The 13,567-nt window shown below is 39.3% G+C and overlaps 1 protein-coding gene across 1 annotated transcript in view; it reads right to left on the reverse strand.

Moving 5' to 3' along the window:
• wdfy3 (WD repeat and FYVE domain containing 3) overlaps positions 1 to 13,567 on the reverse strand; it is a 226,536-nt gene that overhangs the window by 17,451 nt on the left and 195,518 nt on the right. Inside the window, exons 42-52 of the mRNA XM_042340146.1 lie at positions 11,496 to 11,726; positions 8,992 to 9,160; positions 7,547 to 7,710; positions 4,292 to 4,440; positions 3,568 to 3,688; positions 3,374 to 3,459; positions 2,712 to 2,792; positions 1,776 to 1,830; positions 935 to 1,054; positions 632 to 749; positions 178 to 284 (exon numbers count right to left, since the gene is read on the reverse strand). Of these exons, the coding sequence (XP_042196080.1) occupies positions 178 to 284; positions 632 to 749; positions 935 to 1,054; positions 1,776 to 1,830; positions 2,712 to 2,792; positions 3,374 to 3,459; positions 3,568 to 3,688; positions 4,292 to 4,440; positions 7,547 to 7,710; positions 8,992 to 9,160; positions 11,496 to 11,726 (1,401 nt within the window). The remainder of the gene's footprint in view (positions 1 to 177; positions 285 to 631; positions 750 to 934; positions 1,055 to 1,775; positions 1,831 to 2,711; positions 2,793 to 3,373; positions 3,460 to 3,567; positions 3,689 to 4,291; positions 4,441 to 7,546; positions 7,711 to 8,991; positions 9,161 to 11,495; positions 11,727 to 13,567) is intronic.

The raw sequence follows: 13,567 nt of genomic DNA on the forward strand, positions 1-13,567 counted from the left end.
GAGTGTGCATTCCATTCCAAACATGGTAATTTCCTTGTCTAGGCGGCATGCGTGGACTTCTGTTTGATTCGAATACTCTTGCGTATTGGACCTCTGTTTAATTCGAATACTCTTGCATATGGTGGTGGGTTTCTGCAGATGTCAACACAGCCGGCTGAACAAAAATAGTCCCGTTACCTGAAGTCGGAGAAAGATTTGAGTGAAGGGCTCCATTCTTACTAAGTAAGAAGCTACAATCATGGCGGAAGAATAGTGTGTTCCATAATGATATGCTGGTGTTTCACCTAGATATAATTGACACAGACAGACATTACCCAGAATCAAATAATGGAAATTAACAACAAATATTAAAAGATAAATGGTACCCAAAATAACACTGATATGAATCAAATTTATATAGAACTAGCATTCGGTGTTTAAAAAAGGATTGTTCTTTCATTAATAGTGCTATCTGAATATTATTTTTCCAAAATCCAACAAGTAGACAAAAAAAATGACCGAAACAGGTCAGAAAAACAATTACATACAAATATATACAGAGATATACGCACAAAAATTCACTTATTTTAAAACATCAACTTTTTTGCAAATATAGTATTGCTATTTTAACTACTTTTGTAAATTCTTTTACCATTAGGATCCTCCCAGTCTTTATATCGTTTCTTATACTGAGCTAATCTCTCTTCAGTCTGAGCTCCCATCGGTTTTGCCAGGTTCCTAAATGTTTGGGGATTAGTGAGATCAAGTTCCTACAGTAGGGAAAGGAAATATTCTTAAGTATAAACTGGGACTGGGAATAAATAAAATCAGAAGTAAAATATCTGTTTTGATGTTTTAAACATTAAACAATCCCAGACAGATAACTACAAAAGGTACAAACCATCTCCATAAACATAGAACATTTTATGAAACATGATTTCAAACATTTCCGTACCTCTGAATCAAAGTCTGCAAGGATCCACGGGAAGACTGGATACTGCATCAAGTCATTATAGGATCTGCCAGCTAATGTGTTCAGATGCATAAGGTATTGGAAATTACTGATTTCTCCTCTCTGAGGAAGGAAACATAAAAATGGAATGTCATAGCTTTTTGTCATGTCTGAAAGATTCTCTGTAATGAACTCATTTACTTGCAACAATTTAATGAAAGAATGTGTCTAGCAAACAAGTGTAAATCATTGCTCAAAAATGGACTGATCAACAAATTATAGCAACTGCCAGAAGTGAGATATAGATCATATTCATTGGGTCCCTCATCATATCCTCATATCATACTTTAGGTAAGTAACTAAGTAAGTAAGTGGACGTTGAGTGGCTGTTTCCACTTTCTGTTTGAGGGTCCAAAACGAAGAGGCATAAATTTAAGATAGTCAGTAGTACCTCTAAACCAGAGTTTAGAAGAAACGTCTTTACGCAGAGGGTGGTGAGAATGTGGAACTTACTGCCGTAAACTGTGATTGAAGCAAAAAGCATCAATGTAATTAAAAGGAAATTTGATGTGTACATGAGAGAGAAAAGAAGAGTATAGAAGAGGGAAATAGGAGGTGTGTAGCCTTGAGTGGAATATAACCATGGCATGGACTAAATTGAGTGGCGGACTACAGAATAATTCTGGTGCTGAAAAAATGCAATTTTTTCTTCTTCATATCAATTGGTCCCATTTGTGGCATCTTCATGAAATATGAAAACCTCCTCATTATTGCTGTAAATCTCTTTTTTCATAAATCACTTTCAAATGATTTTTCTCACCATCATTTTTTATTTTTTCCTTACCTCCCATCTTTGTGTTACAGACCTTTCTCCAACCAAAGTGCTAAGTAAGCCAGATCTGGGAATGGAAAGAAATGACTATTAATACTCTACACTTAACAGATTTAAAAAAACACATGCAAACCAAAAAGATATCCTAGACAAAACTCCTTTAATCCACACAAATCTAAAATTACTTTCATTTCTGTGAAAAATATGAATTTACTGAAAAACATTTATTTAGTATTTTTATTATTAGCTTATGATAATTTTATTATTATTATTTATTTAAAAGGAAGTGGCTTGGTAGGTATGGTTTAAGAAGCCCGCACAGGTATGGTGGGGTGAGACCGTGGAGGGATTTGAAAGTGAGGATGAGGATCTTGAACTCGATCTTGAACTTTGGGGGAAAGTAGCCAATGGAGCCAGACAAGGATGGAGGTGATAGGCTCGCAGAACCTATGTGGGAAAATACATGAGCTGCAGTTTCTGGATTGTCTGCAGCTTTTGTAGAGAACGGGTAAGTAGTCTGGCAAGCAGAGCACTGGCGTAGTGTTGGAAGAATTTTAAATAAATGTAAAATAGACATAAAGATACTTTATAACGACTATCTTTTTGCCATGTCGGATCCCTTTTACAGAATGCTACCACACCTCCAGAAATAACCATCAAGTTAAAGAATCCCGTCTGTACCATCACATCAGCACCTTTGGACATTCTATACTTATTGAGGAAAATCAGGCAAAATAACTTTAGTGGCTTTCTGAAACAGGGCCAAGGTTTTGTTTCAATTTCTGATCAGAATCCATGTTGTGGGCTTGTACAATAAATATGCATCAGTAAGACATGTGCAAAAACAATTCTATTGCATTAACTTACACCATTTCAAAAACAAACAAGGAATGAAGGCCTGTGGAAGCCCTAGGATACAATAATGAACTTTAGGCCTGCTTTACTTACCCTTGTTCCACACTTGTATTGGGCCTTTGACCAGACACAGACTCAGAACTGTCAGTCAATGAGGGGACCACAGCCAAAAATCTGAAATGCATAATTTAGTAAATTATAGTCACTATTTTGCAACATTTCCCCTTATCCAAGAACTATTAAACCTTTGGGTTTTATTAGTCACAAAATAATCAGTAGTTAAAGACAGATAAAGAATAGATGCCTTCAATAAGAAACCAGACTTTCAGGTGAGGAAAGGGGGATTTTGGAAGGTATGAACGGGAGTAAGGAATGGGACAAGGCTTATGTGAATTCCATCGGCACGGACAGATTGAGCTAAGTGGCCTGTTTCCGTGCTGTACTGTCTTTGTAAATCTTTGCAGAATTAAGATTTTTTTCTGCAGCTTTACAGTAAAATTTGGGGCTAAACAAAAAACATTTGAGGGTGTGAGGAAACATAAGATCTGGAAATATACAGAACTGGTTATCCCAGTGAAGGGGAAGTCTTTCAAGACTAGTTGGCAGTAGAAGGGTAAAATCCTAAGATATCTTCTTGCCTTTGGTTCCAGATTTTACAAATTTTTCTCCAATTTTAAACGGGTTCATGGTTTGAACCCTCACCAATGATGCATTTAATTGCAGACAAAGGAACAGAAATATATATATTTTTTTACCTTTGATACACTTTATTGCGGACCCCTTTTTGGAAAGCCAAGAGATAATTCCGCCCATCGCCAGAAAAAACCTCAACTGCAATAGGCTGGAAGAGATCATTCGTAAAGGAATAACATTTTTAGCAAAGGAGATGTAAATAATTAATATTTCTATATATACATTAGAGAAAGATTGTCTACAATATGATCCCAACCTGCAGCAGATAGCGTCTCTTGTGTACTTCTTTGATATCCTCGTATGCAAATTTGCTGCAAGTCCTCTTCAGCTGACTCTGTCCTTGCCGCGCTCCTCTGGGAATAATGGGTTCATGCATGCTGCAAAAACATCCGGAGAAATTCAGATATGTATCCAATTAGAACAGCACAATATACTTTGTCTCAGTCCGGAACGGATGAATTTCACCATGTAGGTACTCGCAAGCAGTACCCACATAAAGTAATAAGCGTTGGATATATTATGATGATAATAATACTTGCATTTGATTTAATGCTTTATCAAGTCGTTGAGACGTCTCAAAGCGCTTCACAGAATATACTATAAAGTGGAGTGACTGAATATTTTGTGGGCAAAACCTGGCAAATGGTTATGGATTTTTTTTTACTGGTCTGGGCTCAAACTATATTTTTTTGGCTCATCTTTTTTTTGGAGGGATTATTACCCCCGGAAAGCAATCCGCCAATTGAATAGCAACCGGGTTCCTACTTACTGCTAGGTAAACAGAGGTGTGTGGAGTAAGGAAACTTGCCTAAGATCTAATGTGGTCAATATTTCACCCACAAAATACACAGTCTACCTACTTTACAGTATATTCTGTGAAGTGCTTTGAGACGTCTTACGATGTAATAAGGCTCTAAATCAAAGGCAAGGATTATTATTATTATTATTTACTGCAGCGAAATTTAAAAAGGCACACTCACTTTGGGGGCAATGTCTCAATGTCACGGATCTCCCTGGTGGCAGTCATTGTGAAACCATCAATCACATAGAAATGCTCTTTGCCAAACAGAAGGAGCCCCTCACTGGTGTCAAGTCCTTGTACTCTGGCACATCTGTACATGTGCTGAATCTATAAACGCACAAGACATTTATTGATTTGACAGGACAAAATATACAGGGTTTTCACATGCTTATAATAAATTTACTTTAAAATAGTAACTAATAAAATTGGTTTCATTTTACACAGCTTGAAATGTCACCATGTTAAATGATGCACATTAAAAAGTGACATTCCACACAAACAACCTTGTCAGAAGATTTCACATTTGACAGAATTGAAAGACCTGAGTATGGCATTTTAATCTCCAGTGACTGGAATTAAAATACCAACAAATGATGAAACCTCACTACTGGGGCTGGCAGATGTGATCACATCCCTATGGCTCTGAGCTGGGTTCTGTTGCTAATAAGTATTTTTTATTTCTGGTTCAAATGGTCCAGGTAGGAATTTTCATGGGAACAGAGAAAGATGAGGGGAAACATGATGGAGTTCTTTAAAAATGAGTGGATAATGAGAAATTATTTCCTCAGGTCAGTGCGTCAAGGCAGTGTACCAAAGGGCATCAAATTAAGATAATTATCAAGGGAGCAAAGGGGGAAATTAGGATTTTTTTTATGGTTGTTAGGATGCGGAATGCTATGCCAATGCGGTGGTTACGACACCGTCTATATTAACTTCCGAGAGGGAAATCTAAAAAGGAGTAGTTTACAAGGTTATGGAGGTAAGGCAAGTAAATGGGACTGATTCAGAAAGCCAACACAGACGTGATCAGTTAAATGATCTGTGTTGTAAATTTTTATGGTTCTTTAGATGTGGCTATTCCTTGAAATACATAGTAAAGTAAATTTAAAGGGGAAATGAAGTGTACTAAATTGCCTTCTGTGTTAAATGGAGATAAGAGATGTAAAAATATTGCAAAACAGCTTAAATGTGATTAAAGGATTAATACAAAGGTCAGAGTCATTCTCACTCATAGGTTATTGGAGCCAGCTTGACTCTGAGCCACTTGAGTCTAAATACAGTGCTGTCATTAGGAGATACAACAGGGTACTTTATTTAGTAATGAACATTCGTACGATTTGGGGTAAAAAAGGCTAGCATTTAATTGCAATTGCAACATAATACGAGATAATGAAAATTCTGGTCACAAGACAGTTTATTCTGGTGTAAAACTTCCAGTTATCACCAGGTATCGGTTTACAACATTGTACTCTGATCCTACACAGGTAAGGTGGAGTAAACCAAGCCAACAGGCCTCATTCAGTTGGTTAGCAGTAAAATATATGAACATGAAAGATAGAAATTAGCAGCAGAACCAAGGGCTGCACACTTGCTTATAAAGACAGGGGGAGGGAAAAAAAACACTGGTAGATTGCACTCAATGAAAATAGATGGTGGTAGTGGGGGTCGGGACAGGATAGGGGTATTTAAAGATGCAACACAATTTAAAGTTTTTGAGGGAATGTATAACCCATTTGAGCTTTGTCCTAGTGAGGTTATCAGATCACTTGATTGTGTTACAACCCTGTAACCATTCTTAGTTATCTATTAAAACATTATAGGTTTGCTTTGAGAAAGGTTTTACTTTGAGCAAGAGCAATGTTATTTTTTAAATCTCTTTCCTCCAAATGCTTACTTCAAATATTTCTCTCTCTCTTGAAACATCTCAATTGATAGCCTTTGGATTGGATTACACATTTTTACAATCCTTTGTATCAATAAATTGTTTTCTAGATTCATTTTTAACCCTCTTTGCTCCATGTTTATCATTGTCCCCATGTTGAGAATTCTGCTTCTAGAGGTAAAAAGTATTCCCAATCTGTCTAGTAAATTCCCTTTATTATTTTAAAGACTTCAACTAGAACACCCTTAACTTTCTCAGTTGAGGGAATATTATTCAACTTTATCCAATTTATCTGTATTGTTTTTACTTCTCCAACCAGCCCTTTGATGCATTGAATTTCCCTGTGTCAATTGTGAACTTTATATAAAAATATATAAACAACAAAATTGGGCATTTCAAAAGCACAAGTTGAAAGGAGGAATGTTACATTATACAAATAATTTATTAGCAGGGGAAAAAAAGCTTTCGTCCTAGACATTAATTATTTGGAACAAAATAGAGACTCTTATCATTGAGAAAGCTGGACCCTCTAATGAGGGAGAAAGGAATAGGCGGCTATGTCAGGAAGTAAGGAATGGGTGGAGACATGTGTGGAATATAAACATGGGCACGGGTTGGTTGGGCCGAGTGGCCTGTTTCCGCGCTGTACATTCTTTGTAAATCTTTGTAAATTCTTTAAATCTGCAAAATAACCCCACATACTGTTTCTAGTCTGGTGGCAACAATGGTCTCCCTCTCAGGAGGGGAGTAAGTGAGGTTTCCTTGGAGTTGAAATGGTCGGAGCTGAGCCGACTCTCTGTGGCGGTCTCACTAGTCTGGTTTCTGCGCCAGGCAGGTCAGCAGTACTCTAGCGTGATCAACCAGCTTAGCAAATTGGCAGCATTTGGAGGGGCAGAATGATCATTGGGGGCAGAGATTCTTCCCACTTAGCTTCCCACTGACTCTGCAAGCCAAAGCCCTAGGGATAGGTGATCCTTGCTGGACAAGCCACAGGAAGCTTTCAAGCTATGCGATTTTAGCTGGTTAGACTTTCGCAGTTCCCCAATGCACTCTGGAGGACTGGTATCACAAAACAAGTATTACTAGAACACTCAGAAAATAGCAGGACATAATGGCTCCTGTGCTTTAGGTGGTGATTTTTTTATTAAAGTACAAGAGTCCAAGGTCAAACGGTGACAATTGGTTATTATTCAGAAGCCTTTGAAGAATGGGCCGTGTGTTTTGCACAACTTTCCCTCAGAAGATCAAACGATGGGTTAAAGCCCATGATAAGTACATAGCCTGTGGGGAAATAGTGGCCTGTTGAACTTAAACCAGTCTTTACTTGGTACACACTATCTTGCTCATTTCCTGCATGTGAGCACAGATACCATCAGGGTGGAGTTACACTCATTTGGTTTAGAAAGCTTGAAACCTTCAATTTATTTTAAGTGCCCAATCCTCCGCTGTTTGATAATTTCCCCCTCAGTATTTTGAGTTTGGTTTCAAGATATTCAACAACACTACCTCATCTGTTGTGTACAGGCCAGGACAGTAGTAGGGGAAAGTTACCTTTTCTCCTTCCTCTAATAACCGTAGCAGAGTTTGGTTGTCAGTCTTCTCTTCTTCGTCCATCGAGTTTCCCTCAGAGATCTGGTCAAGGAAAGGTTCGGTGTTGTCGTCATCTCCACCGTCGGGAGCAGAACGGGAACGTTTCAGAGGTGGCTTCACAATTCCTAAAGAATTACACTTCATGTTCATTTACACGTTGAAAGAAAACCATAGTCTGGAGGCAAACTGTAAACTATTTCAGTATATCCATAATGTGAGTTTGAATGTCATTTGTAGTTGGAGGGTACAGTAAACTGTGCAACCGATAAGTGATTAGTTACAAGTAGACCATGGTAACAGTTGAAAATTTCAGGTCCGAATAACAATATTGATTATATCCTTTGTGCAGAGTTATTGGTAATACTGAAAGTCCATTAAAAGGAAACTTTTATTACATTTCTTCAATAACTTTCATAGCCTCCTTCAAGACCTCCCTGGCCAATTTTCTGAATTGTCAGCAGAGGTGTGTAACAAAGGTGTGTGTGTGTGTGTGCATCTCATCCCAGTGTGTGTGTGCACAACTGACCCCCAGTGAGTGTGTATGTGTGTGCAACTCACCCCCAGTGAGTGTGTGTGTGGGTGTGTGCAACTCATCCCGATAGTGAGTGTGTATGTGTAATTCACTCCCAATGTGTGTGTGTGTAACTCAAGCCCAGCGAGTGTGTGTGTGTGTGCAACTCATCCCCAGTGTGTGTGTGTGTGTGTGTGTGTAACACACCCCCAGTGAGTGGTGTGTGTGTGTGTAACATACCCTCAGTGGGTGGTGTGTGTGTAACGCACCCCCAGTAGGTGGTGTGTGTGTGTGTGTAACGCACCCCCAGTGGGTGGTGTGTGTGTGTGTAATGCACCCGCAGTGGGTGGTGTGTGTGTGTGTAACGCACCCCCAGTGGGTGGTGTGTGTGTGTGTAACGCACCCCCAGTAGGTGGTGTGTGTGTGTGTGTAACACACCCCCAGTGGGTGGTGTGTGTGTGTGTAATGCACCCGCAGTGGGTGGTGTGTGTGTGTGTGTAACGCACCCCCAGTGGGTGGTGTGTGTGTGTGTGTGTGTGTGTGTGTAATGCACCCCCAGTGGGTGGTTTGTGTACCCCTGGCTCAGGAGTGGGTCTGACCTTTACCCATTTTTATTGAGCTCTCAGCATCTCTCCTTGACTATTTCTGTTCAGTCGATTAAAGTGCCATAGTTGCATAATATAAATAACTGAAGCAATTCAGGCTTTAGAGATGCCTTAATAATAACTATTAACTGCTGGAGATTTACCTTTCATGTTTACAGTGATACCAAACCTTTTTTTCCCTTCAATTAAACTGAAAATTGATATCTCAGGACACTCTTGATCTGAAATTAACTATTTGTTGAGTATTTTTATAAATGTACAGTATTTATAAGAAGAAATATGGTTATGACCTTTGACTCTTGCAATGGTGTCTTCGCCATGCTCTAGCTCATGCTGAGTGGCTTCACCCTCTGAACTCTCTTCGATTGTATCCGGATACACAGTTGGGTTTCCAGCAGACAGTCGTATATAATATTCTTTACTATCGTAGCTTATAGCTCTACGGTAGCGAGCAGGTTTCTGTAACAGCAACAAACATTGCAATTTATTTTTAAAGGCATAGATTACTTTTAATCAGGTCGCCACATTCATAGCAAGTGAATAATACCTGTATTTGCCACTAGTGTCTCATCACGTTTAACAGGCTCAAAGCGCCTCGCTCATTTAACTGCTCTGAAGTGCAGTGACTGTTTTGTAGGTAAACAAAGAAGATCATCTACACAAACAATCTCCCAGAAACAGCAATGTGATGGAAGACTGACTCCGTGTTCTAGGTTAACTTGGATGAAGGAAAGAAAATCAGCTAGGACATGATCAGTAATTTGAAATAATGTTGTTGGATCTTTAATGCCTCATCCAAAGAATAGCATCTCCAATAACGCAGCACTGCCTGAACACTATTCTGAAGTTACGAGTGTAATTTTCAGATTGAGGCTTGAAGCCAGAAAGCTTGAAGAACTTTCTGACCCAGACAAAAATGCTATCAACAGAGCCAAACTGGATTCAATGATAACCAGCTTTCAAAATAACGATTAAATATCGTAAATATACTGAAGATTTCTCTTGTAATATGACTTGGTACTTTTTTTAAAAATGACATTATAATGAACCACATAGTAAAACAATACTTAAAAAACAAAGAACAGTTTAATATATGTATATACTTTATACATAAAGCTGTTTTCATTTTGGGGGGGGGGGTCAGGGATAAGAAGGAAGAGCAAAGGAATCACATTGTGTTGTTCTGATTCTTATTTGGTGACAACATGTTTCAGATCACACAGGACACAATATTAGCAATGATGTTATTTCAAGTGCTCGGGTGAGACTCCAGCCCAAGAAAGCCTGTTAGTGCACAGTGTAAAACAATCTGTAGAAATCGCTCCCAGTGACAAGTGTAAAGTACTAAATAAATCCAGCTGTGAAGAGTGAATATCTTGTAACTCGATAGGGTGCATGAAAAGCAATTGTAGAGCTGTTTTGCAATGCCCACCATGCAGGTTACATTAAGGGGTAGAGCGACCACTGCTTTTTGCTGGGGGGAAGGGAAAGTGTTCCTGTTACCTTCTCGCAAACCATACTGTCACCGTCAAACCAAGGCACCTCGGGCAGTTTACTAGCGGTGATAGACTAAACAAGGTATCAAGAATAATATGGGAAATATTAATCAGAATTACAGCATCACGAAGACACCTTTTTATCTAGTTGCAAATATTTTTTAGGTACAGATATACACAAGCAGCAGAATAACAGCAGGTGGCAGTACAGACTGCAAATGAAACGTGCTTTCACACAAACAGTTTCGAGAGTGGACGGGAAACAGGTTTTATGTTTTACAGCGCAGAGGTGAAAATGGGTGTACTGCACATTTGGAACTTGTAATCTTTTCTGGAATGGAAAGATAAATGGTTTGTTACAGAGAGTATATTTATTTACTAATGGTTAACTTACCAAAAATAAGCATTACAAAATCATAATCAAATGCAATATAGAACTCCCCACTGACTTTAGACTGAAGGAAAGAACTTGCATTTTTATAGCACATTACATTGAAATGTCTCCACATGTTTCAAATAAAATAACAACCAAATTCACTTTATAGGCAAATGTGGCAGCTATTTTGCTCCATAAAGGTCCCAGGAACAGTCATGACGTGAATGACCAATTAATCTGGATTGCTGTTCTGGATACTGGGAGAAATGTCCTTCTTTTATTGAATAGAATCATAGGATCAAAGCGCATAGATCAGAAGTCTACCTTAGCTATGCCAAAATATAGCACATTAACAAAAATTACAGGGCAAGCCTCTTGTGTCCTCCAGGAAGCAAAAAATAAATCAATTGCACATCTAGAAATTGAAATGAAATAATTGAGACTTTGTTCCTAACACCACAGGCAGGAATGCTAAATTATTTAAGATCAAATAGATGGACAACTTGACTTCCTTATTTTTCAATGCAATCCTTACTCGGGCATTGATACATGAACTGCTAAATGTTACGATCTTGGTATTTATTTGATGAAGCCTATGGTTGAGGCATTCCTAAAACAATGTACAGTTTCACCATCATATTGTCTAATGGTTTGGATTTGTGCTCACCACACGACTTAGTGATCTGGCAAGTTAATCAATCTCATGTTTGAAATGTCACTTATGATTTGATCAACTTCTGTAAAGGAAAAAAAATGAGTTAACATTCTAATTAATTTTCAAACGCCAAAGAGGTTTTTAAATCCCATTAATCAGTTTACACATCGTCCGAAGAAAAAAGGCAGCCAAGCTTTACAGCACCCAGATGCTTAATGATTCATGAAGTCGTGCAGAGATTATTTGTTCAGTTTCAACAGCACTCACCAGCAGACTGGTAGACTCCTGTTCATTTTCTGGTAAATACGCATAATGTACATAAAACATGTCATTCCGCACCATCTTCTTCCTCATTCGACAGGGTCCCTCTGGCATTTCAAGCATCCACTTATCTAGATGTGACCCGATAGGAGGACCCCACAAGCCTCTCTCTCGCAGTAACTCGTTCTCTATCTGAGCCCATTCCTCCGTTACATATTTCAGGGCATTTTGTTGTCGCTGCAAATAAGAATTAAGGTTCTAAAGTAAGTGGATGCAAAGAAAGGTGTACACCAAGACGAGACAAAAAGTTTCCAGATACTATGTCAACATAACATTCATTGAATAAAATATATTTCCCTAATAGATCCAATTCTGTTGAAGTCATTTGAGGTAGTAGAATAGAAGAGGGTACAGAGAAAAAGGGGGAAACTATAATTAAAACAGTTAGCTCCAATGGTTGAGTTTAGGCTAGTTGGTCTGAATAGCTCCCTTGTATGCTGTAATTTCTATGATTCAATGTCAATACTGTCTTGAAAAAGCATAATTTTGTAAAACTCTTTTTGCATCAAGGGTCTTGCACACATGACTCACAAATTTGGAGATAGTTCTTATCAAGGCAATTTTGGTCTATACTTTTAAAAGAGCAAAATGGTCACAGACTAATTTTCTGATAATTGTAAGTCAGAGAAAAAAAATTAAGAGCAAACGCAAACCAATCATCTTTTAGCACTCACCTACATCAACCTAGAGGCCAATGACGTTGTACCTCATTTATACTGCGTCTTGGCACTTTGATGCTAAATGTTGCAGAGTACATGGTGATTCAGCGGCTGTGAATTGTGTTGGACACCAAATCTGACACCACAAAAGGTTTCAGTAACAGTGCAACTCGCCTCACTGTAAACGCAGTAGGTGTAAATCCCGCTGGGCTCCCCCCCATGAACTGCCGAACCAACAGATGATTTGAGAGTACAGTGGATCGGATACTTAATAATATGATTTTTTTTAAGTGACATGATGCAAAACTGCAGCATTATGTTAAAAAAAAGTCTGGTTCAGAGTCACAAATGGTAAATTGACCCTTTGAGTCACTGATAATCTATGTATGTGACTGATCTTTTATCACACTGCCAAAACACTCCAGACTCAACTTCAAAAGTCCTCACCAGCTTTCTCCACACTGCCGCCCCCACCCCGACTTGCACAAAATATCACATGGCCATCACCCCCACCGACCAGGCTCTACTGACTCCCGGTCTGCAAGCAGATCAACTTCAATGTTCGTACCCTCACAACAAATCACGCTTCACACGCTCACAGCTCAGCAAACTCAATCTGCTGCACATCCTCCCAGATTACCATTGGCAGCCGATCCTTCAGGCACTATAATCCCCATTCTCTGGAATTCTCTCTTTATCTCTCCATCTTGTCCCATCTCTAAAAACATCTGGTCCCTGAACAGGACTGCTTTCTTCCACCTCCGCCACATTGCCCGCCTCCGACCGTACCTTACCCCAAGTGCAGGCGAAACCCTCGTGCACGTGTTTGCCTCCCGCTTGGATTACTCCAACCCACTTCTTGCCGGTCTCCTCAGCTCCACTATTCACAAGATGCAGCTCATTCAGAACTCTGCCGCCTGCATAATGACCCGGACCAAACTCCCCTCTCTTGCCCCCTCTCTCCCCGCTTTCAAGTCCTGCCTGAAAACTTTCCTCTTCGAACGTGCTCATAGCCACTTCCCCCCTCCCCCCGGCTCGGAGTCAGGGTCCGCCACTGTTAAGTGCTATGGGACGCTACCCTGCATGGAGGGTGCTATATAAGTGCCAGTTGTTGTAAAAACCTAACACTTCGACCATGCCAACAGTCACCCCTCCCAGTTCAATGTTTGGCACTGACTCTGTAAAATGCTCTGAGATATTACTCTACGTGAAAGGAACTATATAAATGTAAGCAGAGGTTGATGGATAATATGCAGAGAACTTCAAGTGAAGTAACAGATGTTCCTCATGTGCAAATGCTGCTGAACCCTGCGGAAACAGCACTGTCTCCAAGTTTAAGAAGATAAATTCAAAAGGCAA

The sequence above is a fragment of the Callorhinchus milii genome, unplaced genomic scaffold (genome assembly GCF_018977255.1).
Source record: "Callorhinchus milii isolate IMCB2004 unplaced genomic scaffold, IMCB_Cmil_1.0 Scaffold1, whole genome shotgun sequence".
NCBI lineage: Eukaryota > Metazoa > Chordata > Chondrichthyes > Chimaeriformes > Callorhinchidae > Callorhinchus > Callorhinchus milii.